We start from the raw sequence: 16,303 nt of genomic DNA, 5'->3' as shown, positions 1-16,303 counted from the left end.
TGAATGGCTTATTGTTTGTGTAACAATTGACTGTATAGGGTCTATTATAGCTTTTGTACTGTGCCAAGGAGGAGCATACTAGGGGTACTTATGTGAGGTCCATTTTACATTCATACCGAAACATAGTCTAAGCTACTTACAAAGTTAATACAAAGCTAAGTGGTAGAACTAACTCATGGCTATTATTTATATGTAGGACTATTTAAGATACTCATTAGCCTCACACCGATCAACTTAGATTTTAGTCTTTGTTTCTTTGTATGGGGCTGGTGCATGCATCACAGCTCTGGTAGTGCCCTGTCACAACTGGTCTTGGTTCAGGTTGTTAAGATAAACTATGCCACTAACAAATGTGACTAATAGTATATGTGTTGTGGTGGAGTTTTGGTTTTTTTTTGTTTATGTTTTGGGGGGGGGGTTGGTTTGGTTTTGGTTTTTTTCATTGGTTTACACTAATTACTGTTTGGTTTGGTTTTTTTTATTTTTTTTTTTTACAAAATCTGATCATCATTTGTGGGGCATGATTTTTTGCAGATGTTACAGGTCATGACAAGGAGGGCTTGAACCTGCAATATACTGTACCCAGTTACACTGCATTGGAAGCACACTCCCCTGCCTCTGCAGCTTCTGCTTCTAGACTTCACAGTAGTACAAAGTCATCTTCTGGTATAATCTTCAATGTTTATTTTTGCCTTTTTCCCCTTTTAAAAATAAGTAAAGCTTTTCTTCCCAATGTAGTACTTTCTCATTCCTGTTGTAACGCAATGCCAATGAGCTCATAAAAGTCAGTTGTCAGGCTTTTAGGATGGCTTCATGGATGTATTTTGGTAATATGTTCATATGTTCCATGAGAGAGCAGTATCACTAAGCTTTTAAAACAGTTCAGCTGTGAATTATACTTGCACTCAAATTCACCATCATTGAGGAAAAATTAATAACTTTGGGTCTATTTCTCAAACCCATCACTGTGCTATGTAATTATTTCTGAAGTCTACCTGAATATAAACAGGCGCTGTGCCACAAAACACTCATAGCCTCCTCACAAAGCTGTCAATATCATCTCTTGTCACTATTCTACCTTCCTCCTATGTCTAGAGAGGTGAAATCTCAACTAAATCCAACCCACATCAGCAAATAAATTGTTCTGTATCACTATACAGTAACTGTTGGTTGTGTCCTAAAGCATTATTCCCATCTCGTTTTGCAAACTGACAGTAAATTGATTTTTGCAATTGTGAATACTGCAGTAGCATTGAGAAGGAAAAATCACTATGCAAGCAACCTTTTGCCTGTGTTTAAAAATGTAGTGTGTCTTCTTTTGTCTGCACGTTGCCTGCATTGCATACATTTAAGTTCTAAATGATATGTACTTTGTACAGGTGGACATACATTTTTCCACTCACATTTGCAGCAATCTATCTTAAAAGGTGTTAAAACACAACTCCTGTTTCTGCATACAGCGGAAGTGAATCTCAAATGGCATGCACACACAGATGGATTTTATGAACAGTAATACACTTAGTTTTCTCTCGAAGTATAAACTTGTTACTTGCAAGCTAAAACACTGTAGGTGATCCTGAATTGCAACTATAATATTTTGAGAGTGGAATTTGGGCTAGGAAGGATAATAATGCTCTTCATTCCAAGACATCCATACTGCTCTCCAGCTGCGCTTCCTGAATTCCAGGAGTTCAACTAAATGGCAATTGTTAATTTGCCATAGAACACAGTATAGCTTATTGAAGCCTATGATTTCCAATCAGTTGGAACTAATAAACTTAGTTTGATTGTGGCAGAAGACTAACAGAGTGATCTTGTCTTCCTAACAAAACTAGCCATGTCAGTCGGGGAGCTGTTAATGTTCTCTGAAGACTACATATTAACCTAGCAGTTGATGACATGCTCTCTTGGGTCATTAAACTTATGTTCAATATTAATTTATTTTTAATGTTAGCATATTCAGGTTGATATGTTTCTGTATTTTATCCTGTGGGCTGCTTAACTTGTGTTACTAATTTGTCTATAGGTGAAAAACGTTTTATAACAAAGGCTGTTTCTGTTTCAGGCAAAGATCTATTATGTGATAGGTATGTATTTTGATACTGGCTTTGTTGAAACTTTGTTTAATTTAAACTCCTACCAGAAGGCAGACTGTCAAGGTGGAACCGTCACGTATGTAAATAGGCATTCATTTTCAAACTGAATGGAAGCCTTTTTATTAATTAATTTCAGGCATTTACTTCGGCTTCTGTAATGTCTGTTAAATTTACTTTATGCGAACGCTGTTGTTAGCATTCAAAGTTGCTTTTCTAGTTACAAGTAACAGAGCTGTTAATATAGATGCTGCTATTGTCTATGTGCATGTGTTATTTCTTCTATGTGCAAAGCACTAGTTTTTGAACAAGGATATGTAATGGCTGCTAGTAGTCATCTACTGTGGCCAGCTATCACCAGAAAGTTTTGGAAGTGTTACTGTATGAACAGGGTAGAACAACAGACTGAAGCACTCCGAATGCTCCTGGTCTTCTGGCCTGCCAGGCCCAGCCTTCTCTGGGCCAGCCATGTTCCCACGCCCCAGTGGAGGTCAGGCATTTCAGCTCTGGATGGGGCCATGTTTCTGGCTGGTTCACTTAAAGCCCATTTTGTTGCAGTACCCTTGTTGTTAGTCAGATCTCACTCGTTCTGTCCCGTTCACACTTGTGAGGCTAATTGTTGTCTGAAGTGTACAAGATGACAGCAAAGCTAAGGTGGTGTCTGGTAACTTTTTTAAGACAATGCATCTACACACATACCCAGGTTTTGCTTGTGTGCATTAGCATAATGAGATGTAGGGGAAAGAATATTCAGGCCAAAGGCTTCTCTTTAAACAACATGAATATTCTTCTGTTAAGCATAAAAATAAAGATTTTAGCTTGTTCTTCTTGCAGGCATGTTCTACTTTAAATTTGTAACAATTTTTTCTCCTGACTTTAAGCCGTTTAGAAGATCCCCTAGAAATTACTGGTCTGAGTGGTGTTACTGATATCATTACTGATCTTGTAGTAAAAGGTGATGTCTCTCCTTTGGAGCTGGGCTTTACAAAACTACAAGCTGAGAAAATCTCCAGGTAAACCATGGCTGCTTTTTTGTTACATGTTAGTTAAATAATCATAGAATCATAGAATAGTTAGGATTGGAAAGGACCTCAAGATCATCTAGTTCCAACCCCCCTGCCATGGGCAGGGACACCTCACACTAAATTCTTCTCATAGCTCACACCCTGTAAACAATAGAAACAAGCGTGTAATTTAACTTGATGTTAATTAGACTGGTATTAAAACCATTTAATAGCCACTATTTTACGGCTATTATTGTCAAATGTACTGATTACATTTTTATTATTTTGGATTTGAAATTCTTTCCTTCCTACTTGCTTGTTCATCTTTTACCAGGTATAGGCTAGAGCACAGCTCTATATATACAGGAAATTCAGTTCAGGCAAGGTGATTGGAGACTTCTAAAAGATAAAATAGAAATTTCCTGTCAGTGGCAAAGCAGCTTCAGAACCTTCCAGCCCCAGTCTCCAGCTTGTCACGCTCCCCTCCCTGCTGGAGGTTTCTACAACTTCCTGTCAGTTACAAAATCAGCTGTATTCTTTCCTGAGATAGGCTGAAATTACAGCTGTTTTCTACCGTTGTTTGTGGTATCAGTTGCTTACAAGACAAAAATACAGCTGTTTAGGATGCCAAACAGTCTGTTACATTAGTGCAACAGTTCACACCAGTTTAAGATACCTATTTCAGGATGTTCTAATGACTGATTTGAGTAGAATGTACTGCTCTGGTTTACATGTTCTAAGATTTATTTAGATTGTAAAAGGATCTCAAGAGCATCAAATTTTAATCTCTGCAGAGATCAATATATCTTTGCAGTCCTTCAAGAATTACAAACACATAGTAATGACTACATCAACATTTAAATGCTGCTAGCTGTTTTGTGCAAGTATATGAATATTTAAAAATCACTAAAAATTTCAGAAATGTGTTCAAGTTGTATTTAATCAAACGTGACCAAAGACCTAAACGCAACTCAGTATCACCTACTTATTTTCATACATGACTGTGAACAGTTCTGATAATGACACTTCCCATTGCCCTAAAGTAAATCACATTCAGATGTGTCAAAGTTGCAATTCCCTGAGGACTTTAATGCTTTGATCCATAAGCTTTCAGTTGAACTACTAAAGGTTCAGTTGAGCTACTAAAGGTATCTTATTTTTCTACAATCATACCTTCTTTTGTTTTTGGAATTATTAGTACCCACCAGCCTTGAAAATGAGAGAAGTTTAAAAATCAGACATTTATAATTGAAACACTCATCTTGGAAAAATCTGTTAAATTCTGGGGCAATACTTTCAGTTTTGCAGTGAAGAAAACATGTATTTCCCAGCTGCTTATTTTAAAGACAGTTGCAAGATGAATTAGTAAATGTTTCTGAAGAACTCTGAGGATGCCGTTATGTTAGCATTTCTTACTGGCTGTGGTCTTCTGGTGTTAATATTCTGAGTTAGTGTTTTTAAAATTACATTGAACAGACAGACATGTGAAGAAGATCATAGATTGACAGGAGGGAACAAAAAAGATGGCAATCTCGCTGGTCTTCTTTTTAGATACTTATATGTGCTTGAAACGAAAGATCAAAGCACAGTGACTTGCAGGTTTTTTGTCCTATTAATCCTATAAAGACAATAACATATCGTCCACATTTAAAGCTTTGGTCCTATTTCCTGGAATGTAGTTGACAAATAAGAAAAAAAATTAGGAAACGTCTTGGAAATTACTTTTGTTGCAGGATTTTGTGAAGTAAAGTTTTGTAAAAGAAAATTTCTCAATTTTTCATTACTTATGCTTTCAGCTGAATTAGAATTGTAAATGAATTGCAGTATTATTATTATTATGTGTAGCTGCAATTGTTTGCAGTTTAGAGGATTAGCTAGATTATTTGCCATTTGCATCTGCTTTCAGGGTTCATAATTCTGCTGCTGGACATTCTCAAAAAACAGAAAAGGAGAAGAAAGAGATACAAGCATGGATGAAAAGAAAGCAAAAGGAAAGAATGAGAGAATATGTGAAGAAACTGGATGAACAAAGACAGAAAGAGCATAATCCATTCAATCAAAGAAAGAGTGGGGTAAGAATAGTGGATATCTTGAAGAGTAATTGTTCTGTATGTTACAAGTGTTGATTGTTCAGGTTAGAAAATACAAAGGTTGTTGGTGATTTTTTTTTCTATTTTAATGTTGGTTTTATTGGAACCATCTGTAGTTGTGTCAGAATTGATCAGTAAGCAAATACACCAGGTTGCAGTAAAGACTGTTCACTACAGGTCGCAATTATAACCTGTTCCCCAGCTCTAGATTCAGGAAGTATAGTCCATTGACTGTAATGGATAAAGCTGTAACATATAATGGATAAAAGCTGTATTTTGTCAGGGAGTGATAACTAAAAAGGTTTTAAAGATGTGTTTACATCTTGTTTTCACCTGCCCTTGCACCTCCCTAAGACCCTCAATGAAATTAAAAGGTGAAGTTCAGGTGCCAACATCCTTTACAAATGCAACAGGATACTGAGGGCAGCCGTCCTTAAACTTCACACACACATAAGTGTATGCAGTTACAGAGGGTCAGCAGAGATGTTAGACTTGAAGGCTGGTTTCAATGCAGGCTCAGCAAACAATGCCTTCCTTTACAGAATTATTTTAGTTTTAAGTTTAATTAGTAAAAACACATTTATGGCCTAATGTATTTCTTCTGATCTACACTGTGCTGGAAGTAACCCAAGGTGGGGGGGGGGTGTATGGGAGAGTGGAAGTACAAATGTAGTTCAGAAATAATTTCTCAATCAGTATTAAGTCTTAAAGTATGCATTTGTCACCTGGATACCTTTCAGAACCAGAAAAGACACTGCTGAGTCAGAGAAAGCTTCAGGGGTACAGGACATGAGACCTAGCAACAGCAAATTATTCCCTGTACTTTTTGATCATCAGCAGAATGCAGGGTATACTGTAAATTCTTTCATGATGAAGTTACGCTGTTTTTAACTGCCAAGCAACAAACATGTAACACACAAAAGTTTCCTGTTATTAAGTAATATAATTGTATTCACTTTAGAAAGATTAACAGATCTCATCTATGAATTACAGCATTTCCCCTGGTATTAAACAGTCTTTTAGAGTTGAACCTGGCTGCTCTTTTGTACATGTTTAGAGAGAAGTGATTCAGGGAAAATGTGTCCTGCTTCTTTCCCTCTCCTTTGTTGCCAGCTCATATATACTTGATGCTTTTGTTATACTGCCCTGGACTTCAGGAGAGCAGACTTTGGCCTCTTCAGGAATCTGCTTAGCAAGGTTCCATGGGATATAGCCCTAGAGGGCAAGGGGGCCCAAGACTCTTGGTTAATATTCAAGGATCACCTGCTACAAGCTCAGGAGTGTTGCATCCCGACCAGAAGGAGGTGCAGCAGCAGGGCCAGGAGACCTCCTTGGATGGATAAAGAGCTGCTGAGAAAAATTCACAAGAAAAAAGAGGCTTATAAAAGGTGGAAACAAGGACAGGTGGCCTGGGATGAATACAGGGATGTTGTCCGGGTAGTTAGGGACCAAGTTAGGAAAGCTAAGGCCCAATTGGAGCTAAACTTGGCAAGGGATGTTAAAGATAATAGGGATTTTATAGGTATGTAGCGGCTAAAAAACAGACTAAGGACAATGTAGGCCCCCTCCGGAAACTTTCAGGAGAGCTGGCTACACAGGATTTGGAGAAGGCTGAGGTTCTGAATGACTTCTTTGCCTCGGTCTTCACTGGCAAAGGCTCTGACCGCAGCACCCGAGTCTTGGAAGGCGGACGCAGGGACTGTGAAAACCTAGACCTTGGGCCCACTGTACATGGGGATCTGGTTTGAGACCATCTTAAGAACCTGAATGTACACAAGTCCATGGGACCTGATGAAATCCATCCGCGGGTCCTGAAGGAGCTGGTGAATGAAGTTGCTAAGCCACTGTCCATCATATTTGAAAAATCATGGCAGTCAGGTGAAGTTCCTGATGACTGGAAAAAGGGAAATATAACCCCCATTTTCAAGAAGGGGAAAATGGATGACCCGGGGAATTACAGACCAGTCAGTCTCACCTCTGTGCCTGGGAAAATCTTGGAACAGATTCTCTTGGAAGGCATGCTAAGGCACATGAAAAACAACAAGGTGCTTGGTGACAGCCAGCATGGCTTCACTAGGGGGAAATCCTGCCTGACCAATTTGGTGGCCTTCTATGACAGGGCTACAAAAGTGGTGGACAGGGGTAGAGCAGTTGACGTCATCTACCTGGACTTGTGCAAAGCGTTCGACACTGTCCCACATGACATCCTTGTCTCTAAATTGGAGTGTCATCAATTTGATAGGTAGACCACTCGGTGGATAAAGAACTGGCTGGATGGTCACACTCAAAGAGTTGTGGTCAGCGGTTCAATGTCCGGCTGGAGATCAGTAACGAGTGGTGTCCCTCAGGGATCGGTGTTGGGACTGGTCTTGTTTAATATCTTTGTCGCTGACATGGACAATGGAATTGAGTGTGCTCTCAGCAAGTTTGCTGATGACACCAAGCTGTGTGATTCGGCTGATATGCTAGAGGGAAGGAATGCCATCCAGAGGGACCTTGACACACCTGTGAGGTGGGCTGATGCCAATCTTATGAAGTTTAACCATGCCAAGTGCAAGGTCCTCCACCTGGGTCGGAGCAATCCCAGGCACAGCTACAGGTTGGGCAAAAAGGAAATTCATGGAAGTCCTGCATAGAAGGACTTGAGAGTGTTGGTCAATGAGAAAATGAACATGAGCCAGTTTCAGTGTGCACTCCCAGCCCAGAAAGCCAACCATATCCTGGGCTGCATGAAAAGGAGCGTGACCAGCAGGTCGAAGAAGGTGTTCCTGCCCTTCTACTCTGCTCTTGTGAGACCTCACTTGGAGTATTGTGTGCAGTTCTGGTGTCCTCAACATAAAAAGGACATGGAACTTTTAGAACAAGTCCAGAGGAGGGCCACGAGGATGATCAGGGGACTGAAGCACCTCCCACGGGCAGGGACACCTCACACTAAACCATATCACCCAAGGCTTTGTCCAACCTGGCCTTGAGCACTGCCAAGGATGGAGCATTCTCTACCTCCCTGGGCAACCCATTCCAGTGCCTCACCACCCTAACAGGAAAGAATTTTTTCTTTATATCCAATCTAAACTTCTGCTGTGTAAGTTTCATGTGCTTTCATATTGTTGTTCATTCAGGAGAGTGTCTTAAACAGTAACTGTCAAGTCAAATAGGCATACATTTTAAGAGTGAGAGATTGGAATGAAATACATGGTAAGTTAATGATTATTATTCTTTCTTGCACAGCATTGTAGTCTTACTTCTAAGGATATTAAATGCTTCCAGAAGATGAAAGAAGAAAAACACAAGTAAGTTTCTATAAATGTAACTTCTTGTATCCTTGTTTATTTATTAATATCCCTGGTTGCCTATCTATGAAAATTCAGCTATAAATTACATTTCAATCAGAAGCATAAATAATCCGTATTTGCTTTATGATATAGGAAAACTCAGAACATATTTCATCTTTTGACTTTATTTTTCACTTCCTGGATATGATTTTTGCTTTAGTTTTTTTATTCCCCCAACATTGACTTATTCATTCTGACAAACCCATTGTTAATAAATGTTTCAGCTTTTTGCTGATGAGCTGGGAAGAATTAGTATATCTTCTCTGAAAGTGCAAAAATGTGTTCTATTCTGGTTAGCATATAACCTTACAAGAGTCACAAGCGAGCTGCAATTAAATGAGTGACAGCATGAGGTAATATGTAATACATTTTTCTCCACAGAGCCCTGTTAACTGAGCATCACAATGTAAGAATATCACAAGCACTTTCACTGATGAATGAAATGTTATCTGAAACAGTGGTGTTAACTGCAAATGAACATAGAACACTGTCAAAGACAAGATCACATCAAGAATACAAAAAAAGGTGTATGGCATCTGCTAAAAGGTAACAACTTTAAGTATTAAACCTGCTCTAATGCATTGGTGTCTTTACCATGCTTCAAGTCGGTCTGCAGTTTGAAGCTGATACAGGATTAGCTTGAGAGAAGCTTTATATTCTGGCAGAATCGAAGATACGCTTTGTATCAGAGGTGTCTTAAGTTCCTGTACCAGTCTTCTTCCATCCACTAGTATAGTCTTAGAAGGAACCTTAAAAATGCTTTTCAGAGCCAACTCTAGTCAGAGCTGTAATCAGTGTCCTAACCCATTCCACTCAAAAGCAATTGCCCTGGATTATAGCCAGCAACATAGTTAATGATCGGAAGAGCATTTAGTAACAAGAAGCAAATAAAAATACTGTTGTCCATGCATACAGACTAATTTGAATTCAGCATACTCTAGGTTTGCTGTCTTCCTTTTTAGTTTTTTTTTCATTACCTAGGAATTGTTCTTTCTTTTGCACTTTGGTGCTTATTGCCTTTTGAGGAGATGATGGTATGAGTATTATAAATTGGTAGATTTATTCTGTTTGATGGTGTTAATGTTGTGTGTGTATATGTAAGCCAGGTGTATACTGCAGTTTCCTCTTCTACATACTATTTTATGTTTTCCAGAATAATAGGAGAAGAAATAATCCTGTAACTTCCAAACTTAACTATTTCTGCATCTGTTTTTAATAATTGAAGTTCCAGAACAGAACTTTATGAGGGCAGTTTAAGTACATCAGCCCTGTCAGAATCAGAAGCACTAGAGAATGTCATTGCAGGAAGCCACCTTAGGAATGGTAATAGCTTCTAAGTTTTGTGGGCTGCCTCTTTGTAAAGCCAATTTGGTATGTCTTCACTCTGATTGCCAGCAGTTCTGGTGGGACTGACTGGCCCCACAAGCAGCATGTTTTCCTGATCCTCAGCTAAGTGGGCTGAAGAAGGTTTCTGTGGTCTTTTTGCCTCATCTGAGTAAGACCTGTTAGATCTAAGTTGTGTGGGGGAATGCTGTGTGGTAGACAGTGGTAAGTATTTGGGCTTTGTTTTTTTCTTGTTGTAGAGGACATCCAAACAGTTCTGTTGTGTCAGAAAGGAACAGAATCACTGCCAAACCCAGCTTTGGGCAAAAAGTACACTGTTTCACTCCATCTCTTGGTTTAACACATTCCAGGGGTAAGTACAGAACTTTCCTAAAAAAGCACAAACTGGAGATGATCTTTAACTTTTACAGGATTTTGGGAGGGAGGAGCTTTAATACCTATGTAGAAAGTCAGATTAATAATTCTGAAGGCTTCCTGTCTTCTGACTTTTGTAACAGTGCTGTCATTGGTCTGCTAGATTATGAGTTAACCTTTCCTTATAATCTCTTTCTAAATCCAGAGTAGCTTAATTTGCCATAGTAGGAGGAAGCAAGCTCACAAGTGAATGTTTTGAAGCATCTTTTGTGGAGTTTCGATCTGATGCACCTAATAGAGGAAACACTTTCTTTGTCTTTCCAGGAAAAGCTTGTGCTCTCCTTCAGAAAAGTGCTTCCAGAGGAAGAATGAAAACTGCTGCAAATTGTCCTGTTAATTCTAGACACTGTAAGTTACATAGAGCAATGACATAGTGCTGTTCAGCTACATAGGATAGGGGGAAAACAAGACAGCAAACACATTTCAGAAAACATCCTGGGTAGAATTTATGCAATGTAAACCACAGATACAGCATTACTGTAGCATACTGAAACAGGCAGTATGATGTCGTGAGGGACAGAGAACTTTTCTTTTGTTCAGCTGAAACACAGAGAAAGTTAATTAGCAGTACAGTACACAAGTATTCTGCCTCTCTGTTACCTTTCTAGCACTGCTTACTTTCTGAGTATCACTTTGTATAGTATCTGTTTTAGATGTAATTTTATCATAGAGTGGAAAAATCTATGACTGAACTTTTTTAAATAATGTGGGATTTTAGTAATCTTTTTTTTCTGTGTGCCTGTCTCTGTAGGTCTGGATTCAGAAAAATTTGTTCACATAAATATTTACTCCTAATCATATTCTTGAAGAGATGTAAGATTTTCACACCTCTACAGGTGTGAAAAAGTCATTCTTCTCCTTTCCATATAGTCTCTTTTTAAGCTCTAAATGCAGGTTGACCTTTTTCTAACATCACCTTCTTGTATCAGATCCTTTGGTATATACTGTTACTGCTAAGGGCATCACTGAAGTTCCATGTCTTCTATGGGGCACTAATCCAGAATTTACCCAGGTTTTTTCCTCTGTCAAATAATGTATCAATATCCCTTTTTGAGGACTGCACTACAGAGCCTGCATGCTGTAGGCACTGTGGATAGTCCTGTTCCAGTTCGTGTTCTGTATTCCACATATCTACGTGTATGGAAGACAGTTCAGAGCATGAAGCATTAGTTCAAGACAACAGGTCATGCTGATCTTCACATGTTTTCACATAGCTTCAGTTTTTGTAACTCAGAGTTTCTGTTCTTGAAGAAGTTTCAAGACATGCAGAAGTAAACAGCAGGAAATCTTACAGTGCCATGGTTGGCTTTGTTTTCTCCTCAGCTGCTGAGTACAAAGTCAGCAGAACATCAAAACAAAAGCATCCACACCTTGCCACCACAGTTCAGACAGAAGATCTTGATCAAGAAACTGATCGAGACATAGTAAGCCCCTGGACTGTGCCTGATGATATCCAAAGAATACTTCGAGATACTCATGACTCCCTGTTTCAGGTAGAATTCTGCTTGTTCTGGGAATGATCTGCTACTTGCCATTTAATACTTTGTTTACTTCTGCTTTATTTAAAAAGTGTATCTCTGTTCAAAACCTGTGGATGGGGTAGATACAGGGGGATATAAATGGTTGTGATTCAACAGAACTACATTTTGTCTTTACAAGCAAAATCATTCTTTTGAGCCCTGAAAATGAAAGTTCTTTGTAACAACTGTATAGGCATGTTGTCTGTCCAGGCAACAGATGGCTAGTGGGAGTGCATAAACAGGAAAATAAATTGTATTTGTTGCAGCATAATCACAGAATGGTTTGGGGTGGAAGAGACCTTAAGGATCATGTAGTTCCAATCCCCAGTCATGGGCAGTGACATGCTCCACTAGACCAGCTTGCTCAAAGCCCTGTCCAGCCCTATCTTGAGCACTGCCAGGGATGGAGCAGCCACAGGTTCTCTGGGTAAACTCTGCCAGTGCCTTGCCACCATCAGAGCAAAGAATAACCCCTTCTCCTATCCGTGTATGCCTGGTACAAAGTCCCTTTACAGATTTCTTGTAGGCCCTACACATAAATGCAGATATGTAACTTGTTTAGGACATTTCTGAAAATAACAATATTGTTTTTCCTGGCTATACAGAGGCATTGTCCGTAAATGATATGCAGTGATTCAGCTAATGTTCTTTTCCTCCAACAGGCCTTGCATCCTGTGAGTTTCTCTCCTCTTGGCACTGTTGACATTGATGATGTTTCTGAAAGCACAGGAAGTATCCTCAGCAAACTGGACTGGGATGCAGTTGAAGCTATGGTTGCAGATGTGGAAGACAAGTGAAAGAAATGTCTCAGTGGTTGTTGGAGTTTGGTTTCTGAACAGTTGCTGGAGTTTGGTTTCATTGTTGTACTTAAAATGGATTTGAGGCTTGCATTTGTGATGTTCTTAAGCAGCACAGAAACTCACTGCTTTCAATCTTGCCTACGTGAAATTCAGTTCTTTAACATGTAGTTTTCTTTCTGTATGTCATCCAGTCACAAGAACTAAATACCGTTGATAAATGCAGACCAGCAGTCTCAAACAAGAACTTCTGGGTCAGCTACTTACACATAAAAAGTTCTATTCTATTTTAAGAGCACTATATAACTGGTTTACCTTTGTATTTAATATTTAACATCATTACAGATGAACTTATTTTTGTAACTTAACATTTTGTGATAAACTGGTTTAATAAAAATTAGTTTCTGCTGGTCCCTATTGATTTACAAAGTGCAGTTACTGTTGTGTACCAGTATGATTGCCCATGTGCACATGCATTACCCTGGTATTTTAAACCCAGCTTACTTGTACAATATTTCAGAAAAATCTCAAGATTTTGAATGACTGATAGAGGTACAAGAAGTCATGCAGCAGTAAATAAAATACAGACTTCTGTTAGGGAAATCAGACACCAGTATAAGACACTAAGGACAAGTACTTCCTGAGGTAAAGAAAAGTGCTGCAATGCTATTTTATTAGAGCTTCTCTGGCATCCTCCAGATGTAGGCAGAAAATTTTCCCATATGTTCAGTGGTCATCAGCTAGTTGTGATAGCCTGAACAGATGCATTCATGGTGGCTTTCCCAACAACTGTAGTTTTTATCTTTTCATAGTAAATAAATTGGACTTTTTGGTGGAAGTCAAAAGTGTGAAGGAAGAAAAAACTGCAAATGAGCAGTTCATTTAAGAGTGCTGAGGAATCCTTTCTTCAAGTGCCTGATGATCCATACTGTCATGAGTCACTATACAAGAGCAGAGAGGCAGTTTGAAGACCATGAGGTCAGGGCTAAACTCACCCTTTGCTTGACCTGTGACTGAAGATGGTGCCCAGGCAGAGCTGCACTGCAGCCATTATACAGAAGCACTCAAGACACAAGGGAATAGGATGATCAGGAAATACCTATAAACCCTGTTTCTTCCACAAACTCACGTTTTTGTGCACTTTCTCTGCTATGACACTTTTCTTTCTGGGGCAGAGATCAAACTTCTTAGTATGTCTCCTCAGAGGACCAGATATTCTTTTTACCTCTGCCAGTCTCTAAATGAAATTTTGAAATACACAGTAAGAAATACCACCAAGTGCCAGCTATCATAGAAGCTAGGAGGATCAAACAAGTCAAAACCCAGTAACTCCTAACACCATTGCATTCTTTTAGAAAAGAAAAAAAAAAATCACTAACTGCAAGTTTTACACGTAAGTTGCTCTATTTTGTAATATTTGAGGATCAAAATCTTGCAGAGTTGAACGCTTGTCCTCGAAGAATCTCTGCAAACACCCAGCCACAGAAGCTGAAACTTTGCAAAAGGAAAAAGTTAGTACATACCATTTCCTTCTTTAACCGGCTCGCGTTTTTTCTCCTGATTTTGTTCTAGAGTCTGCTTTGCATTTGCCATCCTGTTTTTTGGTCATAGACCCCTTAGATCATAGAATAGAACCATACAATTGTTTGGGTTGGAAGAGACACTTGAATGCCATCTAGTCCAAACCCCCTGCAATGAGGAGGAACATCTTCAACTAGATCTGGTTGCTAAAACCCCCATGCAGCCTGACTTGACTTGCATGGCATGCACTCTGCAGAAGTGATGCAGATCTCCATCCAGGGTTGCATATCAAGAGCTTCCTACTACAGAGTTCAGTGATCCTACTGAGCAACAGAAATAGACCAATACACCATTTTAGCCCAATGAGATGTGGGATTGTTTCAATGTGTGTAGTTTATGTGTGACTTTGCTGCTTAGGTTTTCAGCAGAAAATGTAGTTTCACACAGAACCCTTAGTAATCACTCTGTCAGATACAGTGTCCATATAGTGAATCCTTCCTTCGTTTTTTCCTTTTATTCTTTTCCTTCCTTTCCTTCCTCCCTCCCTCCCTCATTGGGTTAATGACCGATTCTCTTTCCCAGATATTTAGTACCTGTGCCACACAAACCATGACACAAGAGCAATGCAGGGACTTAATGATAGGTAGCAGAACTGTTCTGGAGTATTGCCTTTCATCGCCCTTGCAGGGCATTCAGTGCTGCCTTGGTTTGAAAGCCAGGGTTCTGTGTTCTTCACAGCTTGGCTCTGGGCAGGTCAGCAGAGAGAAAGAAAAGGGCCAGTGCTGATAGCAAACAAGAGCCCAGGGCTGGCAGTGCCACCAGTGGGTGCAGCCCCTGGGCTCCTGGGGCTCAGTGGCACATAGCTTGGGCTGTGAGGACACAAAGGCCCCACAGTGGCTCAAGCACTCTCCCAGACAGCACCAAAGCAGTGTACAAGAGAATGGCACAGCCCTTTCCTACCAAATGTTGCTGGGCCTCGTGGTGCTGGGAGAGAGGACCATGTACCCTATAGGTAAAGAGGAAAGTTCACCTGGCTACCGCATGCCAGCACATGCGTACCGGGCCAGAGGAGCAGAGCCAGGCAGACATCTTCATGACCAAAACAACAAGGGAGAAGGAGTGCCTCGACACTACGTGCTCCAACCAGTCCACTGCAGCCCATGAAGAGCATGGCGAACAAGCTGGTGGACAGCTGTCCAATGTACCCTTGGACTCTTAAGTACTAGTGTAGACCTACTGATGAAGCAGGACGAGAGAATAAGGATAGAACACAGCAGAAAAAAAAGTTTTTTAAAGAATATTATTAAGCTTTATTAAGAATATTAAAGGTGCTGGTAGTTGGTGATGCTCCATTAGGATCTCCATCCCATCACTGTTACGATTTGCTGCTGTGCATGAGGCTCTTGCCCTTTTCACATTGTTACTCCTTGTTAACAAAGATCATACCACCTCCTGCTTCTATTGTTTCTACATCCCTGCTGCTCACCTCAAAAACTTTGGCCAGAATGATAGAACTATAGGATGGATTGAGTGTGAAGGGACCTGTCGACCCCATCAAGTGGCCTTGAACAAAACACCTTCTGGGAAAGGGCCCGCGTCCTGTGGCATGTGCATGGGGTTGTGTGTGGTGCAGCCATCTTTGACAGGCAGAGGGACAGCCAGGGCTTGGGGCTGGAGGCAGCCATCCACTGGGGTTCTCCCTGGGTCAAACAAGATCCCTGAGAGCAGACTGCTGCCTGTGACCTGCTGCGGCAGGAAGCCGGGAGCCCAGAGGGCTGCCGGCAGTGCTGGGGTTTGGAGAGAGCTTGTGGGACTGTGTCCTGATGCCTCCAAGGGAGGCACGAGGTGTTATGTAAAGGACCCTCTTGCCGCATGTGCCTGGGGCTGTCAGCCACGGCCAGAGCAACCTCATGCTGAAGCAGGATGAGGTGGCTGAGGCCTCGGTGACGGGCATGAAGCACTGATACTGGGCACAAACAAGAGATGGGAGGTTAGCACACAGTGGCATTGCAGTGATGTCAGGCACATGGGTGAACGCCCAACTGAGCCCAACACCAACGTGGTGTTACCCAGCAACGGGATCTGATGTCACCAAGGGATGGAACGTGACATTCGAAGTGATGGAACACGACTTCCCCAAACGCTGGATTGTGATGTCATGTCCCTCATGGCTTATAGGCGGCCGCCG

The 16,303-nt window shown here is 40.5% G+C and overlaps 1 protein-coding gene across 1 annotated transcript in view; it reads left to right on the top strand.

The window, feature by feature from the left end:
- The window catches only part of CPLANE1 (ciliogenesis and planar polarity effector complex subunit 1), a 63,546-nt gene extending 50,583 nt beyond the window's left edge, over positions 1 to 12,963 (top strand). Inside the window, 10 exon segments of the mRNA XM_031051586.2 lie at positions 535 to 666; positions 2,066 to 2,087; positions 2,975 to 3,106; positions 5,004 to 5,169; positions 8,416 to 8,477; positions 8,901 to 9,065; positions 10,103 to 10,215; positions 10,542 to 10,625; positions 11,601 to 11,770; positions 12,460 to 12,963. Of these exon segments, the coding sequence (XP_030907446.2) occupies positions 535 to 666; positions 2,066 to 2,087; positions 2,975 to 3,106; positions 5,004 to 5,169; positions 8,416 to 8,477; positions 8,901 to 9,065; positions 10,103 to 10,215; positions 10,542 to 10,625; positions 11,601 to 11,770; positions 12,460 to 12,594 (1,181 nt within the window). The 3' untranslated portion in view covers positions 12,595 to 12,963.
- The last annotated feature ends 3,340 nt before the right edge of the window (positions 12,964 to 16,303 follow it).

The sequence above is a fragment of the Melopsittacus undulatus genome, chromosome Z, assembly GCF_012275295.1.
Source record: "Melopsittacus undulatus isolate bMelUnd1 chromosome Z, bMelUnd1.mat.Z, whole genome shotgun sequence".
Lineage (NCBI taxonomy): Eukaryota > Metazoa > Chordata > Aves > Psittaciformes > Psittaculidae > Melopsittacus > Melopsittacus undulatus.
The sequence above is the reverse complement of the archived record's forward strand: the minus strand, read 5'-3'. Positions and strand labels throughout refer to the sequence as shown.